Source organism: Bombina bombina, chromosome 2 (assembly GCF_027579735.1).
Source record: "Bombina bombina isolate aBomBom1 chromosome 2, aBomBom1.pri, whole genome shotgun sequence".
Lineage (NCBI taxonomy): Eukaryota > Metazoa > Chordata > Amphibia > Anura > Bombinatoridae > Bombina > Bombina bombina.
Window position 1 is genome coordinate 289460104 of NC_069500.1, and position 26990 is coordinate 289487093.

Genomic DNA, 26990 nt, shown 5'->3' on the forward strand with positions numbered 1-26990 from the left:
TCATAAAATTCACTTTTTACATTTATATAGTTGTTTGCACTCATTGCTTTCACACATGAAATGAGAGATTTTATTATGTGAGCTAACCATACAAATCGCACCTTGTTTTCTTGTATTCTGCATACCAAGCACTTTGAAAGGGACATTCCAGTCAAAATTTAAATGCAAATGGATAAATGACATATTTGAATTGAAACATATTTGCAATATACATGTACTAGCAAAAATGCATCTAGTAAAAGTTATCACTGTTTTAGCTAGCAGCCTTTATTGGGTAAATCAATAGCAGGCTTATAAAAGCAGCTAGCTCTCAGTAGTGCATTGCTGCTCCTGAGCCTACCTAGGTATTCTTTTCAACAAAAAAAAGAGGACAAAGCAAATTTGACAAATTGGAAAGTTGTTTAAAATTACATTCTCTATTTGAATCATGAAAGAAAAATGTTGGGGTTTATGTCCTTCTGAAACTACTTATTTCTTGTATCGATGGAGGATCAACTCCAGACTTCAATCTATCTCAATAACAGAAGCACAGTGTGATAGTTTCAATCTCACAATTTACATCTTGGGCCCAATGATTTAAAGTTTTCCACTCTGGCAATGTTATCGAAGATGTCTTCTCAGTATTGTGAGGTCTCTCAAATAATTAACTTTAGTACTGTTTATCTAGTTATGCAGGATTCTGTGTGTAAAGGAGCGGTACACCCAAACAATGTATGTGATTTCTCTCAATGCTGACAATTGTATCCTTTATTTGATCATCGGGCCCCTATTCTCAGCTTACTTTCAGAGTTGGCCTGTTGTTCAAAAATTACTGACAAAATCATAATGAACTTAATTCTAATTACCTTTTAGGTACTCGTCTCTTGACTGGCTCAAGCTGCCTACAGCTGTGGTCTAACAGTCGCATAGACAAGTTGTCTGATGAGGAGAGCCAGGAGAAACCAGATAGTGATTTTGCACACTGGAGATGCATTTGGCAGTGCAAGTAAGTAGTATTCTTACAGTTAACACATTTGATTATCATTTTTGTAATAGCTTATATTTTTTATTTTATGTATTTTCATTGTATAAGCTTTAATGGACACCCCTACAAACAGTGGATATAAAAAGTCTATACACCCCTGTTTAAAATGTCAGGTTTCTGCGATGTAAAAAAATGAGACAAAGATAATTTCCGAACTTTTTCCACCTTTAATGTGACCTATAAACTGGTACAACTTGATGAAAAACAAACTGAAACTTCTAGGTGGAGGGAAGTAAAAATAAAAAAATAAAATAATATGGTTGCATAAGTGGGGATGTAGCTGTGTTTAGAATTGAGCAATCACATTCAAAATCATGTTAAGTAGGAGTCAGTACACACCTGCCATCATGTAAAATGCCTCTGATTAACCCCAAATAAAGTTCAGCTGTTCTAGGAGGTCTTTCCTGACATTTTCTTAGTCGCAACCTACAGCAAAAGCCATGGTTCGCAGAGAGCTTCCAAAGCATCAGAGGGATCTCATTGTTTAAAGGTATCAGTTAAGAGAACGGTACAAAAGAATTTCTAAGGCCTTAGATATACCATGGAACACAGTGAAGACAGTCATCATCAAGTGGAGAAAATATGGCGCAACAGTGACATTACCAAGAACTGGACGTCCCTCCAAAATTGATGAAAAGACAAGAAGAAAACTGGTCTGGGAGGCTGCCAAGAGGCCTACAGCACCATTAAAGGAGCTGCAGGAATATCTGGCAAGTACTGTCTGTGTGGTGCATGTGACAACAATCGCCCGTATTCTTCATATGTCTGAGCTATGGGGTAGAGTGGCAAGACGGAAGCCTTTTCTTACGAAAACAAACATCCAAGCCCAGCTAAATTTTGCAAAAACACATCTGAAGTCTCCTAAAAGCTTGTCGCAAAAGGTGTTCTGGTTTGATGAAACCAAGATTAAACATTTTGGCCATAATTCCAAAAGATATGTTTGGCGCAAAACAACACTGCATATAACCAAAAGAACACCATACCCACAGTGAAGCATTTTGGTGGCAGCATCATGCTTTGGGTCTGTTTTTCTTCAGCTGGAATTGGGGCCTTAGTCAAGGTAGAGGGAATTATGAACAGTTCCAAATACCAGACAATATTGGCACAAAACCTTCAGGCTTCTGCTAGAAAGCTGAACATTAAGAGGAACTTCATCTTTTAGTATGACAACGACCCAAAGCATACATCCAAATCTGCAAAGGAATGGCTTCACCAGAAGAAGATTAAAGTTTTGGAATGGCCCAGTCAGAGCCCAGACCAGAATCCAATCGAAAATCTGTGGGGTGATCTTAAGTGGGCTGTGCACAAGAGATGCCCTCACAATCTGACAGATTTGGAGTGTTTTTGCAAAGAATAGTGGGCAAATCTTGCCATGTCAAGATGTGCCATGCTGAAAAACTCATACCCAAAAAGACTGAGTGCTGTAATAAAATCAAATGGTGCTTTAACAATGTATTAGTTTAAGGGTGTGCACACTTATGCAACCATATTTTAGTTTTTTATTTCTACTTCCCTCCACCTAAAAGATTTTAGTTTGTTTTGCAATTGAGTTGTACAGTTTATAGGTCACATTAAAGGTGGAAAAAGTTCTGAAATTATTTATCTTTGTCTATTTTTTTTACATCACAGAAACATGACATTTTAACAGGGGTGTGTAGACTTTTTATATCCACTGTATATGTAGTGTACATATGTGTGTTTATTAAATATTTAATGTTACTGTCACATTGTGGATTTTTCATGTAATTGTTTCCCTCAGGGGTATCAAGCTCATTCTCTGATGGGGGGGCACTTAAACAGAGCAAGTGCTTTGGAACAGAATACACTAGGAACCAGGGGCGTATTTAGGTTTTGTGCTGCCTTAGGCACTCAAAATTCTGCTGCCCCCCCCCCCCCCCAGGTTTAAAGCCTTTTTTTAGACATAATATTTTTGGGGCAGGGTGTAAAAAAATTAAAAAAATGTCTTTTTAAGTAGATGTTCACCAGGGCTTGCATTCACTCTGGTCACACACATATATATATATATATATATATATATATATATATATATATATATATATATATATATATATATATTTTTTTTTTTAAAGACATTATTTTGCAAGTCAGATGATTAAAATGTTTATATCAGAAAAAAATATCCTTCACTGTATGATAGTTTGTCAGTAGGTAGTTGTTTAACCTTAAACATCTTCTTTGGTGATTGACGGTTATTTAAGCAAAATATCTGCTTGGATAAATATGTAATGAATATACAAACTGGTCTTTAAAAGTACTTAAAAAATACAACAATAGTTATGATAGGTTTAGGAATTGTATTCTAGGGGATAAAGTCACATGATACAATCATAATAAAGTATATACTTGTATTGTTTCTGAATGTATTAAATGCATACAACATATTTTCAGTTGTGTTTTAAGTCACATAGTTGTATAGATTCAGCAATAAATACTTATTCTTTGCATGTATGACAGACAAACAGTAAATGTACAAGTATTTAGTGACTAATCCGTTTAAGTATTTTAATGCCTAATGAAGATGTATTGAAGGGAGAAAGGCATATGCTGTTTCACAGTGGTCACGGTGTAGTGCACACTGCACTGTGTAGCCTGTGTGAGTCTCAATCACGCGGTGGAGCCAGGAAGAATACCGCATTCCCTCTCAGTCCAGGCCAGGCTGTGCAAGTGAGCTCCGCCTCCACTGTCACCACGTCATGCACACCCACATACAATCCCATAGGATAGCAATAGCCGGGCCAGCCATTTAAGTAATTTGTAATTGGTTGATTTAGCCACCCGGCCCTGAGTTCAGTAGAGTGGCCCTAGGGACTCAAAATTCTGCTGCCCCTTAAAAATCTGCTGCCGTAGGCACCGGCCTCGTTGGCCTATGCCTTAATAAGCCCCTGCTAGGAACTGTAAGTGACATTTACCCAAGTAGTAGTGTATGGTGGGAGGTATAGCCCACAATAGACATACACAGCTTTGTATATTTATCTTGTGAGTGCCAAGTGAAGTGATCATTCTGGAACTGTACAACGGTGTAAAAAGTGACATTTATCCAACCAGTGCATGGTGGGAGTCTACAATGGACAATACATGCTTGTCTTTATATTTATCTAGTGAGTGCCTGTATAGAACATAAACTTGTTTCACCTCTTAGAGCCCTAAAAAAAAGTTGATGGGGCTCAAATGAATGATTTACCTAATAAACAAGGTTGGGCCAGATTAAACTACCTTTAGGACCGCATATTGCCCCGGGCCTGTACTTTAAGGCCACGGTCTAGATGGAGCACATTGCAAGTTATCTGCATGTTGGGCTTTGTGCATGAGAAACATTGCAAAATGCCTCCAAGTAAATGTGCAATTCTGTGTTTTTTAAAATTCCCTATTATGTCCATTTAAAACCCCTTTTTTGACATCTGTAACTTTATAGTATTATCACTCATGACATCTATGGCATCATAAATGCATTTCTTATGACATCACATAAAATCCTCTACGTCAGTTATGACACATGACATCAGTGAAATAGCAGTTGTGACACATGATCAAATTTATTAAGAGCGTTTTATTTAAAACGGCTAAAAAAAGAAAGTTCAATGATGATGATTGATCTTGGATATGAGAGAGGTACTGTGTTGTGAGAAATGGCTTGAACCGGGCTGTTAAGATAATTCCATAGCAATTGCTGATTGAATAGTTAAGTTGTGCAAACTCCTTTCTCCAACATAGGTGTGTCCGGTCCACGGCGTCATCCTTACTTGTGGGATATTCTCTTCCCCAACAGGAAATGGCAAAGAGCCCAGCAAAGCTGGTCATATGATCCCTCCTAGGCTCCGCCTACCCCAGTCATTCTCTTTGCCGTTGCACAGGCAACATCTCCACGGAGATGGCTAAGAGTTTTTTGGTGTTTAAATGTAGTTTTTATCCTTCAATCAAGTGTTTGTTATTTTAAAATAGTGCTGGTATGTACTATTTACTCTGAAACAGAAAAGAGATGAAGATTTCTGTTTGTAAGAGGAAGATGATTTTAGCAAACGTTACTAAAATCGATTGCTGTTTCCACACAGGACTGTTGAGAGGAATTAACTTCAGTTGGGGGAAACAGTTTGCAGACTCTTCTGCTTGAGGTATGACTGGCCACATTTCTAACAAGACTTTGTAATGCTGGAAGGCTGTCATTTTCCCTATGGGGACCGGTAAGCCATTTTCTTAGTTTAAGTAAAAGAATAAAGGGCTTCATAAGGGCTTATAAAACTGGTAGACATTTTTCTGGGCTAAAACGATTACTTTACTAAACATATTTGGCAGATTATAACTCTTATAGTTATTATAATCTTGGGGATTGTTTTAACAAAAACGGCAGGCACTGTATTGGACACCTTTTTCAGATGGGGGCCTTCCTAGTCATAGGCAGAGCCTCATTTTCGCGCCACTAATGCGCAGTTGTTTTTGGAGAGCAAGGCATGCAGATGCATGTGTGAGGAGCTAAGAACCACTGAAAAAGCTTATAGAAGGCGTCATTTGGTATCGTATTCCCCTCTGGGCTTGGTTGGGTCTCAGCAAAGCAGATACCTGGGACTGTATAGGGGTTAAATGTAAAAACGGCTCCGGTTCCGTTATTTTAAGGGTTAAAGCTTTCAAATTTGGTGTGCAATATTTTTAAGGCTTTATGACACTGTGGTGAAAATTTGGTGAATTTTGATCAATTCCTTCATACTTTTTCACATATTCAGTAATAAAGTGTGTTCAGTTTAAAATTTAAAGTGACAGTAACGGTTTTATTTTAAAACGTTTTTTGTGCTTTGTTGACAAGTTTAAGCCTGTTTAACATGTCTGAACCATCAGATAAGCGATGTTCTATATGTATGAAAGCCAAGGTTTCTCCCCATTTAAATATATGTAATGATTGTGACATAGTGTCCAAAAAAAGTAGGGACAATGATGCCACAGATAATGATATTGCCCAAGATGATTCCTCAAATGAGGGGAGTAAGCATGGTACTGCATCATCCTTTTCTGTGTCTACACCAGTTTTGCCCACACAAGAGGCCCCTAGTACATCTAGTGCGCCAATACTTATTACCATGCAACAATTAACGGCTGTTATGGATAATTCTATTGCAAACATTTTATCTAAAATGCCTACTTATCAGAGAAAGCGCGATTGCTCTGTTTTAAACACTGAAGAGCAAGAGGACGCTGATGATAACGGTTCTGACATACCCTCACACCAATCTGAAGGGGCTAGGAGGGAGGTTTTGTCTGAGGGAGAAATTTCAGATTCAGGAAAAATTTCTCAACAAGCTGAACCTGATGTTGTAACATTTAAATTTAAATTAGAACATCTCCGCGCACTGCTTAAGGAGGTATTATCTACTCTGGATGATTGTGACAATTTGGTCATTCCAGAGAAATTATGTAAGATGGACAAGTTCCTAGAGGTTCCGGTGCCCCCCGATGCTTTTCCTATACCCAAGCGGGTGGCGGACATAGTGAATAAGGAGTGGGAAAGGCCCGGCATACCGTTTGTTCCTCCCCCTATATTTAAGAAATTATTTCCTATAGTCGACCCCAGAAAGGACTTATGGCAGACAGTCCCCAAGGTCGAGGGGGCGGTCTCTACTCTAAACAAACGCACTACTATTCCCATAGAAGATAGTTGTGCTTTCAAAGATCCTATGGATAAAAAATTAGAGGGTTTGCTTAAAAAGATGTTTGTTCAGCAAGGTTACCTTCTACAACCAATTTCATGCATTGTTCCTGTCACTACGGCAGCGTGTTTCTGGTTCGAAGAACTAGAAAAGTCGCTCAATAAAGAATCTTCGTATGAGGAGGTTATGGACAGAGTTCAAGCACTTAAATTGGCTAACTCTTTTATTTTAGATGCCGCTTTGCAATTAGCTAGATTAGCGGCGAAAAATTCAGGGTTTGCTATCGTGGCGCGCAGAGCGCTTTGGCTAAAGTCTTGGTCAGCGGATGTGTCTTCCAAGACAAAATTGCTTAACATCCCTTTCAAGGGTAAAACACTGTTTGGTCCTGATAGGTCTTTTAAGGCTAAAAATAAGCCTAATTTTCGTCCCTTTCGCAGAAACGGACCAGCCTCTAATTCTACATCCTCTAAGCAAGAGGGTAATACTTCTCAACCCAAACCAGCCTGGAGACCGATGCAAGGCTGGAACAAGGGTAAGCAGGCTAAGAAGCCTGCCACTGCTACCAAAACAGCATGAAGGGATGGCCCCCGATCCGGGACCGGATCTGGTGGGGGGCAGACTTTCTCTCTTTGCTCAGGCCTGGGCAAGAGATGTTCAGGATCCTTGGGCACTAGAAATAGTTTCTCAAGGTTATCTCCTGGAATTCAAGGAGCTACCCCCAAGGGGAAGGTTCCACAGGTCTCAATTATCTTCAAACCAAATAAAAAGACAGGCATTCTTACATTGTGTAGAAGACCTGTTAAAGATGGGAGTAATTCATCCAGTTCCAATAGGAGAACAAGGGATGGGGTTTTACTCCAACCTGTTCATAGTTCCCAAAAAAGAGGGAACATTCAGACCAATTTTAGATCTCAAGATCCTAAACAGATTTCTCAGGGTTCCATCGTTCAAAATGGAAACCATTCGAACGATCCTTCCTACCATCCAGGAAGGTCAATTTATGACCACGGTGGATTTAAAGGATGCGTACCTACATATTCCTATCCACAAGGAACATCATCAGTTCCTAAGGTTCGCTTTTCTGGACAAGCATTACCAGTTTGTGGCACTTCCATTCGGATTAGCCACTGCTCCGAGAATTTTCACAAAGGTACTAGGGTCCCTTCTAGCGGTTCTAAGACCAAGGGGCATTGCAGTAGTACCGTACTTGGACGACATCCTGATTCAAGCGTCGTCTCTGTCAAAAGCAAAGGCTCATACGGACATCGTCCTAGCCTTTCTCAGATCTCACGGATGGAAAGTGAACATAGAAAAAAGTTCTCTGTTCCCGTCAACAAGAGTTCCCTTCTTGGGAACAATAATAGACTCCTTAGAAATGAGGATTTTTCTGACAGAGGTCAGAAAATCAAAACTTCTAAGCTCTTGTCAAGTACTTCATTCTGTTCTTCGTCCTTCCATAGCGCAGTGCATGGAAGTAATAGGATTGATGGTTGCAGCAATGGACATTGTTCCTTTTGCACGAATTCATCTAAGACCATTACAACGGTGCATGCTCAGACAGTGGAATGGGGATTATACAGACTTGTCTCAGACGATTCAAGTAGATCAAAGGACCAGAGATTCACTCCGTTGGTGGCTGATCCTGGACAACCTGTCACAGGGAATGAGCTTCCGCAGACCAGAGTGGGTCATTGTCACGACCGACGCCAGTCTGGTGGGCTGGGGCGCGGTCTGGGAACCCCTGAAAGCTCAGGGTCTATGGTCTCGGGAAGAATCTCTTCTCCCGATAAACATTCTGGAACTGAGAGCGATATTCAATGCTCTCAAAGCTTGGCCTCATCTAGCAAAGGCCAAATTCATAAGGTTTCAATCAGACAACATGACGACAGTTGCATATATCAACCATCAGGGGGGAACAAGGAGTTCCCTGGCGATGGAGGAAGTGACCAAGATAATTCAATGGGCGGAGGATCACTCCTGCCACTTGTCTGCAATCCACATCCCAGGAGTGGAAAATTGGGAAGCGGATTTTCTGAGTCGTCAGACATTCCATCCGGGGGAGTGGGAACTCCATCCGGAAATCTTTGCCCAAATAACTCGATTATGGGGCATTCCAGACATGGATCTGATGGCCTCTCGTCAGAACTTCAAGGTTCCTTGTTACGGGTCCAGATCCAGGGATCCCAAGGCGACTCTAGTAGATGCACTAGTAGCACCTTGGACCTTCAACCTAGCTTATGTATTCCCACCGTTTCCTCTCATTCCCAGGCTGGTAGCCAGGATCAATCAGGAGAGGGCTTCGGTGATCTTGATAGCTCCTGCGTGGCCACGCAGGACTTGGTATGCAGACCTGGTGAATATGTCATCGGCTCCACCATGGAAGCTACCTTTGAGACAGGACCTTCTTGTTCAAGGTCCATTCGTACATCCGAATCTGGTTTCCCTCCAACTGACTGCTTGGAGATTGAACGCTTGATTTTATCAAAGCGTGGGTTTTCAGATTCTGTAATAGATACTCTGATTCAGGCTAGAAAGCCTGTAACTAGAAAAATTTACCATAAGATATGGAAAAAATATATCTGTTGGTGTGAATCTAAAGGATTCCCATGGAACAAGATAAAAATTCCTAAGATTCTATCCTTTCTACAAGAAGGTTTGGAGAAAGGATTATCTGCAAGTTCTCTGAAGAGACAGATCTCTGCGTTATCTGTTTTACTTCACAAAAGGCTGGCAGCTGTGCCAGACGTTCAAGCGTTTGTTCAGGCTCTGGTTAGAATCAAGCCTGTTTACAGACCTTTGACTCCTCCCTGGAGTCTTAATCTAGTTATTTCAGTTCTTCAAGGGGTTCCGTTTGAACCCTTACATTCCGTAGATATTAAGTTATTATCTTGGAAAGTTTTGTTTTTGGTTGCAATTTCTTCTGCTAGAAGAGTTTCTGAGTTATCTGCTCTGCAGTGTTCTCCGCCCTATCTGGTGTTCCATGCAGATAAGGTGGTTTTGCGTACTAAGCCTGGTTTTCTTCCGAAAGTTGTTTCCAACAAAAATATTAACCAGGAGATTGTTGTACCTTCTTTGTGTCCGAATCCAGTTTCAAAGAAGGAACGTTTGTTTCACAATTTGGACGTAGTCCGTGCTCTAAAATTCTATTTAGAGGCTACTAAAGATTTCAGACAGACATCTTCTTTGTTTGTTGTTTATTCTGGTAAAAGGAGAGGTCAGAAAGCAACTTCTACCTCTCTTTCTTTTTGGCTTAAAAGCATTATCCGATTGGCTTATGAGACTGCCGGACGGCAGCCTCCTGAAAGAATCACAGCTCATTCCACTAGGGCTGTGGCTTCCACATGGGCCTTCAAGAACGAGGCTTCTGTTGACCAGATATGTAAGGCAGCGACTTGGTCTTCACTGCACACTTTTGCCAAATTTTACAAATTTGATACTTTTGCTTCTTCGGAGGCTATTTTTGGGAGAAAGGTTTTGCAAGCCGTGGTGCCTTCCATTTAGGTGACCTGATTTGCTCCCTCCCTTCATCCGTGTCCTAAAGCTTTGGTATTGGTTGCCACAAGTAAGGATGACGCCGTGGACCGGACACACCTATGTTGGAGAAAACAGAATTTATGCTTACCTGATAAATTACTTTCTCCAACGGTGTGTCCGGTCCACGGCCCGCCCTGGCTTTTTTAATCAGGTCTGATGAATTATTTTCTCTAACTACAGTCACCACGGTATCATATGGTTTCTCCTATGCATATTTCCTCCTGTACGTCGGTCGAATGACTGGGGTAGGCGGAGCCTAGGAGGGATCATATGACCAGCTTTGCTGGGCTCTTTGCCATTTCCTGTTGGGGAAGAGAATATCCCACAAGTAAGGATGACGCCGTGGACCGGACACACCGTTGGAGAAAGTAATTTATCAGGTAAGCATAAATTCTGTTTTTAATGCCATAAATGATTGCAACATGGTGTCGGTAACACACTAACTGAATTCTAAAAATCATTTAATGTTGATATACTGACATTCCTTTTTACATTTATAAAAGAAATTTATCTTTTCAATATTTCTCTCACACTCTTGTGATGACCTAATAATCAGGTACTATTGGAGTATACTTCAACTGTCTTGTTCAAGCAATATTTCTATGCACCTGATGAAGCTGATGTTGTCTTTTAATTATGCTTTGTTAGTCTAATAAAATGCACAGGCAAACATGCACACTTTGTGTTTTGGTTAACTTTATCATTTTTAATAATATTAAGTGAGCATTACTGCAGAAGTATCAGCTGTGCAGAAACATTAATTTCCTTTTATTTTTAATTTAAATCGTGTGTAACTTTTTTTTTTTTTTTTTAATATGCAGAAATTGTATAACTCTTCAATCCTGTTTTTTGCATGATAGAACATTTTAAGTGCAGTGTCCCTTTACGCTTAAAACTAGCTAGGTTTTCAGTATTTGAGGGCACACACACACTCTACAATGGATTGCAAGGGCAATTTCACTTGCTAGTAATTTATTTGAAATAATTTTTATTGAATTACAAACTCTAGTTCCATACAACAAAGATACATTTCCACGCTGGATATATCTTGATCAGACACACCATCTTACAGAACATTATTTGTCTGCAACATGTGGTCCTCTGAGACAGAAATTTAATTGCATCTTTAAAATTACTATTCTTTTGTCTCCTCTGTCACAAACGCTTTATATCTCCAGTGTAAACTATGAGATAGAGATTAGTGCATGAAAAGAAGTACAATTAAGTAAAACAATTTTAAGATTAAAAAAATAAAATAAATAAATAAATAGAATGAATATGATTGTTTGTCTGCTGGCGCACCCAGAAGAAAGGGGTATTACAGTCTTCTATTGGTCTGACTGTCTAGGGGCATCAGTCTACTTGCTAGTAATTTAGCAACAGATGCCCTAGTCTATATCTATTATTGTATTTCCTGTTATTTTTTCCATTATTATGGGTATACACCTTCTTTTCAAATTTATCCTTTGTTCTCATTCTTTTAATACTGTCAATTTTGTGTGAATTAGCTCCTACTGTATGAAATGAAGAAGGAATTAATTCCTCTTTCTGTGCTATGCATTTGTCAAACCCTGTTTTGGTGTAAACACTTCTAAATTCCTTTAGACTAATTGAAAGACAATAATTCAGGAGAGCTTGGGTTGGTGTCTTGTTCATTGTCCTCTACACATTGCATCAAATTATTGGAAAATGCTTTTTAACTTTTGAGTGAAAACATTAATTTTACTGCATTTAACAAAATCTTATTTATCGGTTTATTTTTGCAGGACTGCATTTTCGGTACATTTAATGAAATTTTCACCAGATGGAGAATTTTTTGCAACTGCCGGAAAGGTGAGTGCTTACTTGTGTGTGTGTGTGTGTGAGAGTATTTTTTGCGTGTGTATATTTTTCTAAAAAAAAATCCTGCTTTTAATTGTTATTCAGTGTTTGTCTTGGAGATGCTAAAAGAACAAATGCTTTAGGGAATGGAAACCATGTTAATTATCAGTTAAAGTTTTTTTTTCAAGCAAGAAGACTCCTGATCTGCATATTCCCTTAGGAATACAATGTGGCTGTGTTTATTGCTGTGTCTTTTGAATACGCATTTCAGATAAAACATGATTAGTATACATATGTTTTTTTGGGTAGATTCCTTCTTGGTATTGACTATAACAAATACATTTTTCATTGCATTAGCATTTTTTTTTTTTTGCTACACAATGTTCATATTTAAATATTTAAAACATATATAAAATAGCAGCACTCTTTTGAAACGGTACTGAAGCTTTCCCTCACTTCACTCTTAAAGGAACACTGAACCCAATTTTTTTTTCTTTCATGATTCAGATAGAGCATGCAATTTTAAGCAACTTTCTAATTTACTCCTATCATCAATTTTTCTTCTTTTGATATCTTTATTTGAGAAGCAAGAATGTAAGTTTAGAAGCCGGCCCATTTTTGGTTCACATCCTGGGTTGTCCTTGCTGATTGGACAGCACCAATAAACAAGTGCTGTCCAGGGTTCTGAAGCAAAAATTGGCTGGCTCCTTAGCTTAGATGCCTTTTTCAAATAAAGAAAGCAAGAGAACGAAGAAAATTTGATAATAGGAGTTTTGATAATAGGAGTAAATTAGAAAGTTGCTTAAAATTGCATTCTCTATCTGAATCATGAAAGAAAAAATGTTGGTTTAGTGTCCCTTCAATATTTAAAAAATAAATAATAGAAGACAAAATGATACAATAATTGCGAATTACAAATGAACGCCACAATATGATTTTTAAAAAAATGAAAAAAATATATAAATTTTATAATACTTGGTGCACTTGAAACGAAGAGAGTGTAAGTCCTACTAGGTTCAATGTAAAATTGCAGATTCAACAAATTGTAGTAAAAATGAAAGTGTGGCCATTTTTTATGAATTAAGGTAGGTAAAAAGCAGATTCAATTTAAATTGAAACTTGTAGTAAGGACGTTGGTTCTGAACTAATACTGACGTGTCTGTGACTTTCTGTCCGATGAGGACAACTCACACGGCTGGTGGACAGGTGCAACATTCTACAAGGATGACAAAAAAGTACATTTATTCATCACAAGAAAAATATATTGTTCAAACAAAACCTGGATGTTTTTTCTTTTTGATTAAAAGGGAGAAAAAAAAAGGAGTTTGATTTCAGTTCAGTCTCTGTCATTTTATAGAAAATGCTCAGGTAAATAAAAATGGTATGTTAAAATAAAAACTTGCAGCATACCGGGAGTATGTTTTAATGTCAGTAAATATCAAGGGAACATAATTTTATTGTATAAGTAAAAGTAGCAAATAATGTTGTTGACATGACATACATATATGGCCCTTTTAAATATTTAAAGGGACATAAAACTTTTATACTAAATGATGCAGCATTACTGTAAAAAGCTGACATCTTTATGAATTTCTTCAGCAAACCAGAGTAAGTGCTCTGTGAATAGTTATACTTTAGCTGTTGTCCAGCTACATGCTGGGAAAAAAATAGCCAATCGGCATGAGCAGTGATTTGCTGTGATCTCATGAGATTTCATAGTAAACGTCCTTAAAGGAATAGTTTAGTCAAAATTAAACTTTCATGATTCAGATAGAGCATGTAATTTTCTAATTTACTCTTATTTTCCAATTTTCTTTGTTCTCATGTTAGCTTTTTTTGAATTTATGCATGGTAGCCGGCCCATGTTTGGTTCAGCACCTGGGTAGCGCTTGCTGATTGGTGTCTACATTTAGACACCAATTAGAAAGTGCTAACCAGGTGCTGAACCAAAAATGGGCTTGTTCCTATTCTTACATTTTTGCTTTTTCAAATGTAGATAGCAAGAGAATGAAAAAAATAAATAAAAGGAGTAAATTAAAAAGTTGCTTAAAATTAGCTTTTGTGAGTGGGAGAACTTCAGAAGCAAATATAAGAAAAAGTCTGCATTCAATCTGCCATTATAGCGGAGACCAGTCCGCTCTGCCTGAGGCCTTTCTGCTATCCCTGGATGCAGAGAAGGCCTTCGACAGAGTGGAATGGCCATTCATGATTAAGGTACTGGGTAAATTTTGCTTTGAAGGTAGATTTGTGGATTTGATTGAAAATATTTATTCTGCTGTGAGAGTGTCTTTACTGATCAATAATGGTATTTCAGATTCATTTATCCTGTCAAGGGGTACCCATTCTGGGTGCCCCTTGTCCCCTCTTTTATTCAACTTAACATTGGAGCCTTTGGATTTTTAAGCTGAGGGAAATTCTCCCAGGAATCAGTATAGGTAGAATGATATTTAAAACCTCGCTATTTACGGACGATCTCCTTTTATTTGTATCTAAACCGAAGAATCATATTGAAAATATTCTCAGCCTTTTGGATCAATATAGTTTCGTTTCAGGCTATAAAACTAACATAGCAAAATCTAATATACTATGGTTAAAAAAGACAGAGGATTCTCAATTTCATCAATTCATGGAAACTAAATCATCAGAGTTTCTAGGTCTAAAGATCTCAGCTAACCCTGAAAACTGGTATGGAGATAATATCTCGGCCATCTTGCAGGATAACAAAGAAAAAAATGAATGGTTGGGCAGCTCTGCCAGTCTCCTTGTCAGGAAAAGTTAATCTCTACAAAATGTTTATTTTTTCTAAAATTCTTTATAGACTTAGGATCTTCCCTATGTTAATTAAGAAACTTGACTTATGGCGGTTTAATCAATCTTTTAGATTTTCTCTGGACGGGGAGGAAAGCAAGAATAAAACTTGTTAATTTATATCAACCGTACTGCAAAGGAGGTCTAGCTTTGCCTAATTTGGATTGGTATAACAATGCAATTATTTTGCGCTTCCCAATTGACTGGTTACTACGATCCTTTAGATATTCAAATAAATGTCTGGAGGAGCAGATATGCTACCGGTACTCTTTGAATTTTGTGATACATGCGTCAAATAAGGATCTAGGGAAACCAATCTCTGCTCACCCCTTATACAGAGATATTTTATGGGTATGGAGAAAATCAACAAGGCTATTGGGGACTGTATCAAGTATTTCTAAATAGCTGCCAATACAGGGCAATGGTCATTTCCCTTTGGGAAACCTGGTTGGCATATTTGATACATGGTCATCTACTAAACCTCTAATTATTGAAGATTTTTATAATAAAGATTCCAAAAAACTTAATACTTTTTTATCAATTTAAAAAAAAAAAAAAAAAATTAATTCTGGAAGTTCAAAGAAAACATACGTTTTATTTTCTTCAAACAAAAAAAAAACCTATATTTATAGATTGACAAAGATTTCCCCCCAAATATGGACAGATCATTCATTATAGGATACTATTAATCTTGAAAAATGGTCTCTCTCTTCAATCAATAAAATTCTCAGGGCAGTTGAGATAGGAAGATTGATGTCAGAACTAATGAGCTATTGGACAAAATTAGTAGATCTGGCCGATTTTAAACAGAATAATTTTGAAAAGCGTTAAGAAAACTCTGTCTTTCAACAAACTCAGGCTCTCTGTCTTTCAACATATTTAAGAGAAACTCGGTTTAGATTACTGCATAGGGATTATCTTCACGAAGAGTGGCCAACTGGAATAAAGACGTTAAGAATGAGTGTCCTAAATGTTGCTATGAAAATCCGGATCTAAGTCATTTATTGTGGGACTTCCCCAAGCTAAAACAATTTTTTGTTGAAAGTTGGATATTTTCTTTCTCAAATAACAGAAGTGAAAATACAATTGGCAAAGAAATCTGTCCTGTTTTTTGACAATTCATGACTCATGGGGTAACAATTCTAATTTTATCCTGAAAGTAATAATAACCCTTAGAAAACTAATTTTTAATAAATGGATTACCTTTAATGTACCCTCGATTGGTGAAGCCAAGAAATTACTGATAAATTCTGCAATAATAGCAGCCTATGACTCTAGATTAGAAATGAGGGAGTGACTCCTTTGGCAAGATCTGGAGAGACTTTGCTTATTATCAAGGAATAGATATCATTTCGTGCCTAGAACAAATTGTTAGTATTCAACTAAAGTAGGGGAGGATAAGGGGAGCGGGTGTGTGTTGTTTTCCTTCTATACGGCAGTCAGAGTCCGTGACTTAATTCCTTACTGTTGAAAATTACAACACCTGGCCACCAGGAGGAGGCAAAGACACCCCAGCCAAAGGCTTAAATAGCTGTCTTGTGCTAGGAGGTAGTGAGTGCCCCAGCCATTGGGAGTATTACGGTGCCGTTTTTTTAAATAAAATCGTTTCTTTTTGATTGTCCTTCTGTGGGTATAACAAAGCTATGGAGGACTCTGATACTACATTGGAAGGTTCCGCTTCTTCTGTACTGATTAATAATTTCTATTTATATTGTGGGGAGGCTGTAGTTTGCCCACCTGCTCAATTTTGTTCCATTTGCCTAAACACTGTTCTAAAGTCTACGAAGCGAGACAGATCTGCTAATACTCATAACGCTATTAGCCCTTCTGAGCCGTCTACTTCTCAGGAATCTGGGTCCCGAGAAATTACTACCTTCTCTACATTAGCCACTCCACATGCAGTTCCCTGCGGCTCAACTAATCCTCTATCTGGAGGGGGCTTTTTTCCAGCGGACTTTACAGCACAGTTACAATCGGCAGTGTCTGCGACCCTGAGTGCCTTGCCTCGCTCTAACAAATGCAAGAGAAAGGTTAAAGATAGTTCTCCTAACCTTGAGTCATCTAAATATTTGTCGGATTTAGCTACTATATCCCAGCTATCAGAGGATGAGTTATCCTCTATAGCTTCAGAGGGTGAACTTTCTCAGTCGGACATTTCAGTTATTAAAGCCTTTCCGGCTGGTGAGCCATTTGGGGTGCCAATCTGTGGACTCCCTTCTGATCAATATTTTGGAACTCCGGGCAATCTTCAATGCCTTGAAGGCTTGGCCCCTTCTTGGTTCGTCCCAGTTTATCAGATTCCAATCGGACAATATAACCTCGGTTGCCTATATTAACCATCAAGGGGAACAAGAAATTCCTTAGCGATGAGAGAAAAATCTCAGATACTAGAGTGGACGGAGACTCACAAATGTACACTGTCAGCGATCCACATTCCGGGTGTTGAAAACCGGGAAGCGGACTTTCTCATCAGGCAATCGTTTCACTCAGGGGAATGGTCTCTTCACCCGAGGTGTTAGTAGAGATATGCAGTGAGTGGGGGACGCTGGAGATCTCATGGCATTCCGCCTCAATACCAAGCTTCGCAGGTACGGGTCAAGGTCGAGGGATCCTCAGGCGCAATTGATGGATGCCCTATCAGTACCATGGAGGTTCATTCTCATATATCTTTTTCCTCCATTACTGCTTCCCCCTTGTGTGGTGGCTCGCATCAAGCAGGAGCGAGCATCTGTGATTCTGATTGCTCCATTGTGGCCATGAAGGACATGGTTTGCGGATCTGGTGGGGATGTCCTCATCTCCTCAGTGGAGGTTACCTTGTCGCATAAATCTGCTGATACAAGGTCCCGTCCATCAAAATCTAGATTCTCTGAGGCTGACTGTGTGGAGATTGAACACTTAGCCTTAGCCAAAATAGGGTTCTCTGAGAGTGTTATTGACACTGGTTCAAGCTCGCGAGCCAGTTACTCGTCGTATCTACTATAAAGTGTGGAGGACTTACTTGTACTGATGTGAGGAGTTTGGCTTTTCCTGGCAAATGGTTAAGGTTGCCAGAATTTTAGCTTTCCTCCAGGATGGACTGAAAAAGGGCCTATCTACTAGCTCCCTGAAGGGACGGATATCGGCCCTGTCGGTGTTACTGCACAAAAGATTGGCTGAGCTTCCGGATGTGCAGTCCATTGTTAAGGCTCTGTATAGGATCAGACCCGTGTTTACATCTGGGGCTCCACCTTGGAGCCTCAATATTGCTCTTAGTGTTTTGCAGCAGGCTTCGTTTGAGCCTATGCATAGTGTTGACATTAAATTGTTATTTTGGAAGGTTCTTTTTTTTTTTTTGTTGGCTATTACCTCTGTGTTTCTGAGGTTTCTGCTTTGCAATATGATCCCCCCTTATCTGGTTTTCTCCTGTTAAGTGTAGTCAGTCCACGGGTCATCCATTACTTATGGGATTATATCTCCTCCCCAACAGGAAGTGCAAGAGGATCACCCATGCAGAGCTGCTATATAGCTCCTCCTCTCTACGTCATACCCAGTCATTCTCTTGCACCTAACTAATAGATAGGACGTGTGAGAGGACTGTGGTTATTAAAATTAGTTTTTATGTCTTCAATCAAAAGTTTGTTATTTTAAACAGCACCGGAGTGTGTTGTTTTTTCTCAGGCAGCATTAGAAGAAGAATCTACCTGAGTTTGTGTATGATCTTAGCGGTCGTAACTAAGATCCATTTGCTGTTCTCGGCCATTCTGAGGAGTGAGGTAACTTCAGAACAGGGGACAGCGGGCAGGGTTCACCTGCAAGGAGGTATGTTGCAGTATATTATTTTCTAAGGAATGGAATTGACTGAGAAAATACTGCTAATACCGTTATAATGTAAGTCCAGCCTTAAATGCAGTAGTAGTGACTGGTATCAGGCTGATATATGTGTATATTTAAACTGAGGTATTTCTGGGGAATGGAATTTCACTAAGAAAATACTGTATACATTTAATTTGTATTGAGCCCCCACTGCAGTGAAAGCGACTAGCAGCAGGCTTATTAATATAATTTCATAATTTTATTTTAAAACGTATATTGGCATGTTAATCGTTTTTCTCTGAGGTACTTGGTGATAAAAATTTTTGGGCATTACTTTTCCACATGGCTGTCGTTTATTATGAATAAATTCAGTTTACTAAGCTTCCCCACTGTTGTAGTATGAGTGGGAGGGGCCTATTTTGGCGCTTTATTGCGCAGTAAAAATTCTGTCACAGTCTTCCTATTTCTTCCTCCATGATCCAGGACATCTCTACAGAGCCCAGGGGTCTCCAAAACTTGTTTTGAGGGAGGTAATCACTCACAGCAGACCTGTGAGACTGTGCTTTTGACTGTGATAAAACGTTTATATTAATCTGTTATCCGTTTTTTGGGTACTAAGGGGTTAATCATCCATTTGCTGGTGGGTGCAATCCTTTGCTAACTTAATGCATTTACTGTGAAAATTTGGTTGCTATAACTAATTTGGTTCATTGTTATTTCAACTGTGACAGTTTCTTTGTGCTTCTTAAAGGCACAGTAACGTTTTTTATATTGCTTGTAAATTTATTTGAAAAGTATTTTCCAAGCTTGCTAGTTTCATTGCTGGTTTGTTTAAACATGTCTGACATAGAAGAATCTCTTTGTGCTATATGTTTAAAGGCCAATGTGGAGCCCAATAGAAATTTGTGTACTAATTGCATTGATGCTACTTTAAATAAAAGCCAATCTGTACATGTAAAGAAAAATTCACCAGACAACGAGGGGGAAGTTATGCCGACTAACTCTCCTCACGTGTCAGTACCTTCATCTCCCGCTCAGGAGGTACGTGATATTGTGGCGCCAAGTACATCAGGGCGGCCCATACAAATCACTTTGCAAGACATGGCTAATGTTATGACTGAAGTATTATCTAAATTGCCAGAATTTAGGGGTAAACGCGACCACTCTGGGGTGAGAACAGAGTGCGCTGATAATAATAGAGCCATGTCTGATACTGCGTCACAATTTGCAGAACATGAGGACGGAGAGCTTCATTCTGTGGGTGACGGATCTGATCCAAGTAAACTGGACTCAGACATTTCAAATTTTAAATTTAAGCTTGAGAACCTCCGTGTATTGCTAGGGGAGGTATTAGCGGCTCTGAATGATTGTAACACGGTTGCAATTCCAGAGAAAATATGTAGGCTGGATAAATATTTTGCGGTACCGACGAGTACTGACGTTTTTCCTATACCTAAAAGGCTTAAAGAAATTGTTAACAAGGAGTGGGATAGACCCAGTGTGCCTTTTTCTCCCCCTCCTATATTTAGAAAAATGTTTCCAATAGACGCCACCACACGGGACTTATGGCAGACGGTCCCTAAGGTGGATGGAGCAGTTTCTACTTTGGCTAAGCGCACCACTATCCCAGTGGAGGATAGCTGTGCTTTTTCAGATCCAATGGATAAAAAGTTAGAGGGTTACCTTAAGAAAATGTTTGTTCAACAAGGTTTTATATTACAACCCCTTGCATGCATTGCGCCTGTCACGGCTGTGGCGGCATTCTGGTTTGAGTCTCTGGAAGAGACCATTAGCTCAGCTACATTGGATGAGATTACAGACAAGCTTAGAGTCCTTAAGCTAGCTAACTCATTTATTTCAGATGCCGTAGTACACTTAACTAAACTTACGGCTAAGAATTCTGGATTCGCCATTCAAGCGCGCAGAGCGATGTGGCTTAAATCCTGGTCAGCTGATGTTACTTCTAAATCTAAATTGCTTAACATTCCTTTCAAAGGGCAGACATTATTCGGGCCCGGTTTGAAGGAAATTATCGCTGACATTACTGGAGGTAAGGGCCATGCCCTGCCTCAAGACAGAGCCAAACCAAGGGCTAGACAGTCTAATTTTCGTGCCTTTCGTAACTTCAAGGCAGGAGCAGCATCAACTTCCTCCGCTCCAAAACAGGAAGGAACTGTTGCTCGCTACAGACAGGGCTGGAAACCTAACCAGTCCTGGAACAAGGGCAAGCAGGCCAGGAAGCCTGCTGCTGCCCCTAAGACAGCATGAAGTGAGGGCCCCCAATCCGGAAACGGATCTAGTGGGGGGCAGACTTTCTCTCTTCGCCCAGGCTTGGGCAAGAGATGTCCAGGATCCCTGGGCGTTAGAGATCATATCTCAGGGATATCTTCTGGACTTCAAAGCTTCTCCCCCAAAAGGGAGATTTCATCTTTCAAGGTTGTCAACAAACCAGGTAAAGAAAGAGGCGTTTCTACGCTGTGTACAAGACCTTTTACTAATGGGAGTGATCCACCCAGTTCCGCGGTCGGAACACGGACAAGGGTTTTACTCAAATCTGTTTGTGGTTCCCAAAAAAGAGGGAACCTTCAGACCAATCTTGGACTTAAAAATCCTAAACAAATTCCTAAGAGTTCCATCGTTCAAAATGGAAACTATTCGGACAATCTTACCTATGATCCAAAAGGGTCAGTACATGACCACAGTGGATCTAAAGGATGCCTACCTTCACATACCGATTCACAAAGATCATTATCGGTACCTAAGGTTTGCCTTCCTAAACAGGCATTACCAGTTTGTAGCTCTTCCCTTCGGGTTAGCACACGGCTCCAAGAATCTTCACAAAGGTTCTGGGCTCTCTTCTGGCGGTACTAAGACCGCAAGGAATTTCGGTAGCTCCATACCTAGACGACATTCTAATACAAGCGTCAAGTTTCCAGACTGCCAAGTCTCACACAGAGTTGGTTCTGGCATTTCTAAGGTCGCATGGGTGGAAGGTGAACGTAGAAAAGAGTTCTCTTTTGCCACTCACAAGAGTTCCCTTCTTGGGGACTCTTATAGATTCTGTAGAAATGAAAATTTACCTGACAGAAGACAGGTTAACAAAACTTCTAAATGCTTGCCGTGTCCTTCATTCCATTCAACACCCGTCAGTGGCTCAATGCATGGAGGTAATCGGTTTAATGGTAGTGGCAATGGACATAGTACCTTTTGCTCGCCTACATCTCAGACCACTACAATTGTGCATGCTAAGTCAGTGGAATGGGGATTACTCAGATTTGTCCCCTATGCTGAATCTGGATCAAGAGACCAGAGATTCTCTTCTATGGTGGCTTTCTCTGCCACATCTGTCCAGGGGGATGCCCTTCAGCAGGCCAGATTGGACGATTGTAACAACAGACGCCAGCCTCCTAGGTTGGGGCGCTGTCTGGAATTCCCTGAAGGCTCAGGGATCATGGTCTCAGGAGGAGAGTCTCCTTCCAATAAACATTCTGGAATTAAGAGCAGTTCTCAATGCTCTCCTGGTTTGGCCTCAGTTAGCAACTCTGAGGTTCATCAGGTTTCAGTCGGACAACATCACGACTGTGGCTTACATCAACCATCAGGGAGGGACAAGAAGTTCCCTAGCGATGATGGAAGTCTCAAAGATAATTCTCTGGGCAGAGTCTCACTCTTGCCACCTGTCAGCGATCCATATCCCAGGCGTGGAGAACTGGGAGGCGGATTTCCTAAGTCGCCAGACTTTTCACCCGGGGGAGTGGGAACTTCACCCGGAGGTATTTGCCCAACTGCTTCGGCGTTGGGGCAAACCAGATCTGGATCTCATGGCGTCTCGCAAGAATGCCAAGCTTCCTTGTTACGGATCCAGGTCCAGGGACCCGGGAGCGGTTCTGATAGATGCTCTGACAGCACCTTGGGCCTTCAACATGGCTTATGTGTTCCCACCATTCCCGATACTTCCTCGACTGATTGCCAGGATCAAACAGGAGAGAGCATCGGTGATTCTAATAGCGCCTGCGTGGCCACGCAGGACCTGGTATGCAGATCTAGTGGACATGTCTTCCTGTCCACCTTGGTCTCTGCCTCTGAGACAGGACCTTCTGGTTCAGGGTCCTTTCAAACATCCAAATCTAATTTCTCTGAAGCTGACTGCATGGAGATTGAACGCTTGATTCTGTCAAAGCGTGGATTCTCTGAGTCAGTGATTGATACCTTAATACAGGCTAGGAAACCTGTTACCAGGAAAATTTACCATAAAATATGGCGTAAATACTTGCATTGGTGCGAATCCAAGAGTTACTCATGGAGTAAGGTTAGGATTCCTAGGATATTGTCTTTTCTACAAGAAGGTTTAGAAAAGGGTTTATCTGCTAGTTCGTTAAAGGGACAGATCTCAGCTCTGTCCATCCTTTTCCACAAGCGTCTGTCAGAAGTTCCAGACGTTCAGGCTTTTTGTCAGGCTTTGGCCAGGATTAAGCCTGTGTTTAAAACTGTTGCTCCGCCATGGAGCTTAAACTTAGTTCTTAACGTTTTACAGGGTGTTCCGTTTGAACCCCTTCATTCCATTGATATCAAGCTGTTATCGTGGAAAGTTCTGTTCTTAATGGCTATTTCCTCGGCTCGAAGAGTCTCTGAGTTATCGGCTTTACATTGTGATTCTCCTTATCTGATTTTTCATTCAGACAAGGTAGTTTTGCGTACTAAACCTGGGTTCTTACCTAAGGTAGTCACTAACAGAAATATCAATCAAGAGATTGTTGTTCCTTCACTGTGCCCTAACCCTTCTTCAAAGAAGGAACGACTTTTGCACAATCTGGACGTAGTCCGTGCCCTGAAATTTTATTTGCAGGCAACTAGAGATTTTCGACAAACTTCTTCCCTGTTTGTCGTTTATTCTGGACAAAGGAGAGGTCAAAAGGCTTCGGCTACCTCTCTCTCCTTCTGGCTTCGTAGCATAATACGTTTAGCCTATGAGACTGCTGGACAGCAGCCTCCTGAAAGAATTACAGCTCATTCTACCAGAGCTGTGGCTTCCACTTGGGCCTTTAAAAATGAGGCCTCTGTTGAACAGATTTGCAAGGCTGCAACTTGGTCTTCACTTCACACCTTTTCAAAATTTTACAAATTTGACACTTTTGCTTCTTCGGAGGCTATTTTTGGGAGAAAGGTTCTTCAGGCAGTGGTTCCTTCCGTGTAAAGGTCCTGCCTGCCCCTCCCGTCATCCGTGTACTTTTAGCTTTGGTATTGGTATCCCATAAGTAATGGATGACCAGTGGACTGACTACACTTAACAGGAGAAAACATAATTTATGCTTACCTGATAAATTCCTTTCTCCTGTAGTGTAGTCAGTCCACGGCCCGCCCTGTTTTACGGCAGGTCTAAATTTTAAATTAAACTCCAGTCACCACTGCACCCTATAGTTTCTCCTTTCTCGTTTGGTTTCGGTCGAATGACTGGGTATGACGTAGAGGGGAGGAGCTATATAGCAGCTCTGCTTGGGTGATCCTCTTGCACTTCCTGTTGGGGAGGAGATATAATCCCATAAGTAATGGATGACCCGTGGACTGACTACACTACAGGAGAAAGGAATTTATCAGGTAAGCATAAATTATGTTTTTCATGCTGATAAGGCAGTTTTACGCACTAAACTAGGGTTTGTCCCTAAGGTGGTATAGAATCGTAATATTTATCAAACAATTGTTGTTCCTTCCTTGTGTCCTAATTCTTCTTCAGCGAAGGAACGTTTGCATCATAATCTAGATGTGGTTCGTGCCTTGAAGTTCTATCTTCAGGCTACTAAGGAATTCAGACAATCTCCCTCTTTGTTTGTCATCTATACGGGGAAGCGTAAGGGGGAGAAGGCTACTACAAACTTCTCTATCTTTCTGGTTGAGGAGTGTCATCCGCTTAGCTTATGAGACAGCGGCACAACAGCCTCCTGAGAGGATAACGGCTCATTCCACTAGAGCAGTGGCTTCCTCTTGGACTTTTAAGAACAAAGCTTCAATGGATCAGATTTGTAAGGAGGCTACCTGGTCCTCCTTACACACTTTTTCTAAATTTTACAAGTTTGATTTGTTTGCTTTGGCTTCCTCCCGCTGGGGTGTCTTTGCCTCCTCCTGGTGGCCAGATGTTGTAATTCCCAACAGTGAGGAATGAAGTTGTGTACTCTCCCTGCCAGGAAGGAAAGGAATTTATCTGGTAAGCATAAATTATGTTGGTTTTTTTTTGTTGGAAGAAAGGTGTAGGATAGAGAGGTTGGAAGGAGGAAAGGAGGCGGGATGCAATAATTAACAAGGTCATTTAAACCTGGTACTCCATGATTTTGTTTTTAGTTTAGTCACCTAAGCCCTATTCAAATTGTCCCAACACTAGTCTGGGGCTTAATTAGTGCAACTTATATGATAAATTGTTTCAACATGAAGTTAAAGATAAATAGAGTTATGTAAACTTGGTTGCCATAAGAATCACAATTTTAAATCCAGGCAAAGAGCTATAGCTGCCAGTATATTATTTTTTCACTGGAGTAGTAATTACACTGATTTTATCACTCTTTTCCTGATTATTCTTGTATATTGGATAATTTTGTGTAATAAAGTTTTTTTTTTTTTTTTTTTTTTTTTTTTTTTTTTTTTTTTAAGGTTGCTTAAAATTGTCTCTTCTATTTGAATCATGTGAGTTTAATTTTGACTAGACTATTCCTTTAAACTGAATAGGAAAATAACATGACTGTGCCTGTACATGCCAGATGCACATTCCCTTGCAAGTCCTGGGACTATCATCCTGATTGGCTGCTTAAAGGGACACTGAACCCAGTTTTTTTCTTTCGTGATTCAGATAGAGCATGGCATTTTAAGCAACTTTCTAATTTACTCCTATTATCAAATGTTCTTCATTCTCTTGGTATCTTAATTTAAAATGCAAGAATGTAAGTTTAGATGCCGGCCCATTTTTGGTGAACAACCTGGGTTGTTCTTGCTGATTTATTGGATAAATTCATCCACCAATAAAAAAGTGCTGTCCAGAGTCCTGAACCAAAAAACCTTAGATGCCTTCTTTTTCAAATAAAGATAGCAAGAGAATGTAGAAAAATTGACAATAGGAGTAAATTAGAAAGTTGCTTAAAAGTGCATGCTCTATCTCAATCATGAAAGAAAAAATTTGGCTTCAGTGTCCCTTTAAATTCTCTTTACAGTGGGGTATGAACTCCTTTTTTACATAGAGATGTTCAGATGATATTTTCAAGTCCACTTTTACAACTATGCTGCATCACTTTAAATTACTTCAACATTTGGGTATCATGTCCCTTTAAACATACAAATCATGAAACAGTTAAAAATCATTAAACCAGACGTGGTGCACATTCATATTATGTGTCAATACCCAAACTTCAAAAGTTGGTGTTGCTCTGTATGATGACTTGGAGCTTCATCATCCTGAATATGTAAGGGGATTAAAAAAAAGAGAACTTCTTTGAAGAGAACTACAGACACAGGAGAGAAATCTTAGTTACCATTCTGTTGAAGTTCTTCAACTTCTATCATCTAATTTGCTTCATTCTCTTGGTATTATTTGTTGAAAAGCATATGATTGGTGGCTGCACATACAGTAGATGTCTTGTGTGATTGGCTCACCCATGTGCATTGCTATTTCTTCAACAAAGGATATCTGATGAATGAAGCAAATTAAATAATAGAAGTGAATTGGAATGTTGTTCGCAATTGTATTCTCTATCTGAATCATGTTTCATTGTCCTTTAAATAATAAATACATGCTAAACATAATTATGTATTTTGAGCAGATATTAGCCTGAGCATGATACGCAGAATTATTTTTTACTTTTATATTTGTTGTTTAAATATTCAAGATGTAAGTGTTAAAGTTTAGTTTCTGTAAAGTAGTGGGAGCCGCCATGTTTGAGCTAGTTTTGTAATTATCTCTGTCTTCTGCTAAAAACAATTAGGTACAGATATTAACTGGACAATAAAATAGTTTGGACAGTCTTTTGTTGCCTGTTGTATGACTTCCTAATTGTTCTCAGCAGGAGACTGTGGTAACTGGAAACTTAAGTTTGTCATGGCGGCACCCATTACTTAAAGGGACAGTCTAGTCGCAATGAAACTTTCATGATTCATAAAGGTCATGCAATTTTAAACAACTTTCCCATTTACTCTTATTATCAAATTTGCTTTGTTCTCTTGGTATTCTTTGTTAAAAGCTGAACCTAGGAAGGCTCATATGCTAATTTTTAAGCCCCTGAATGCCTCCTGTTATCTCAGTGCATTTTAACAGTTATGTACAGCTAGACACTGCTAGTTCATGTCGTTTGTACAAAACTGGGGAATGGGTGATAAAGG

At 39.7% G+C, this 26990-nt stretch overlaps 1 protein-coding gene across 3 annotated transcripts in view; it reads left to right on the top strand.

Annotated features, from left to right (window-relative positions):
• DMXL1 (Dmx like 1) overlaps positions 1–26990 on the top strand; it is a 383924-nt gene that overhangs the window by 64331 nt on the left and 292603 nt on the right. For all 3 annotated transcript variants that reach the window (XM_053701585.1, XM_053701589.1, XM_053701586.1), the window contains exons 6-7: positions 853–985; positions 11979–12045. In XM_053701585.1, the coding sequence (XP_053557560.1) occupies positions 853–985; positions 11979–12045 (200 nt within the window). The remainder of the gene's footprint in view (positions 1–852; positions 986–11978; positions 12046–26990) is intronic.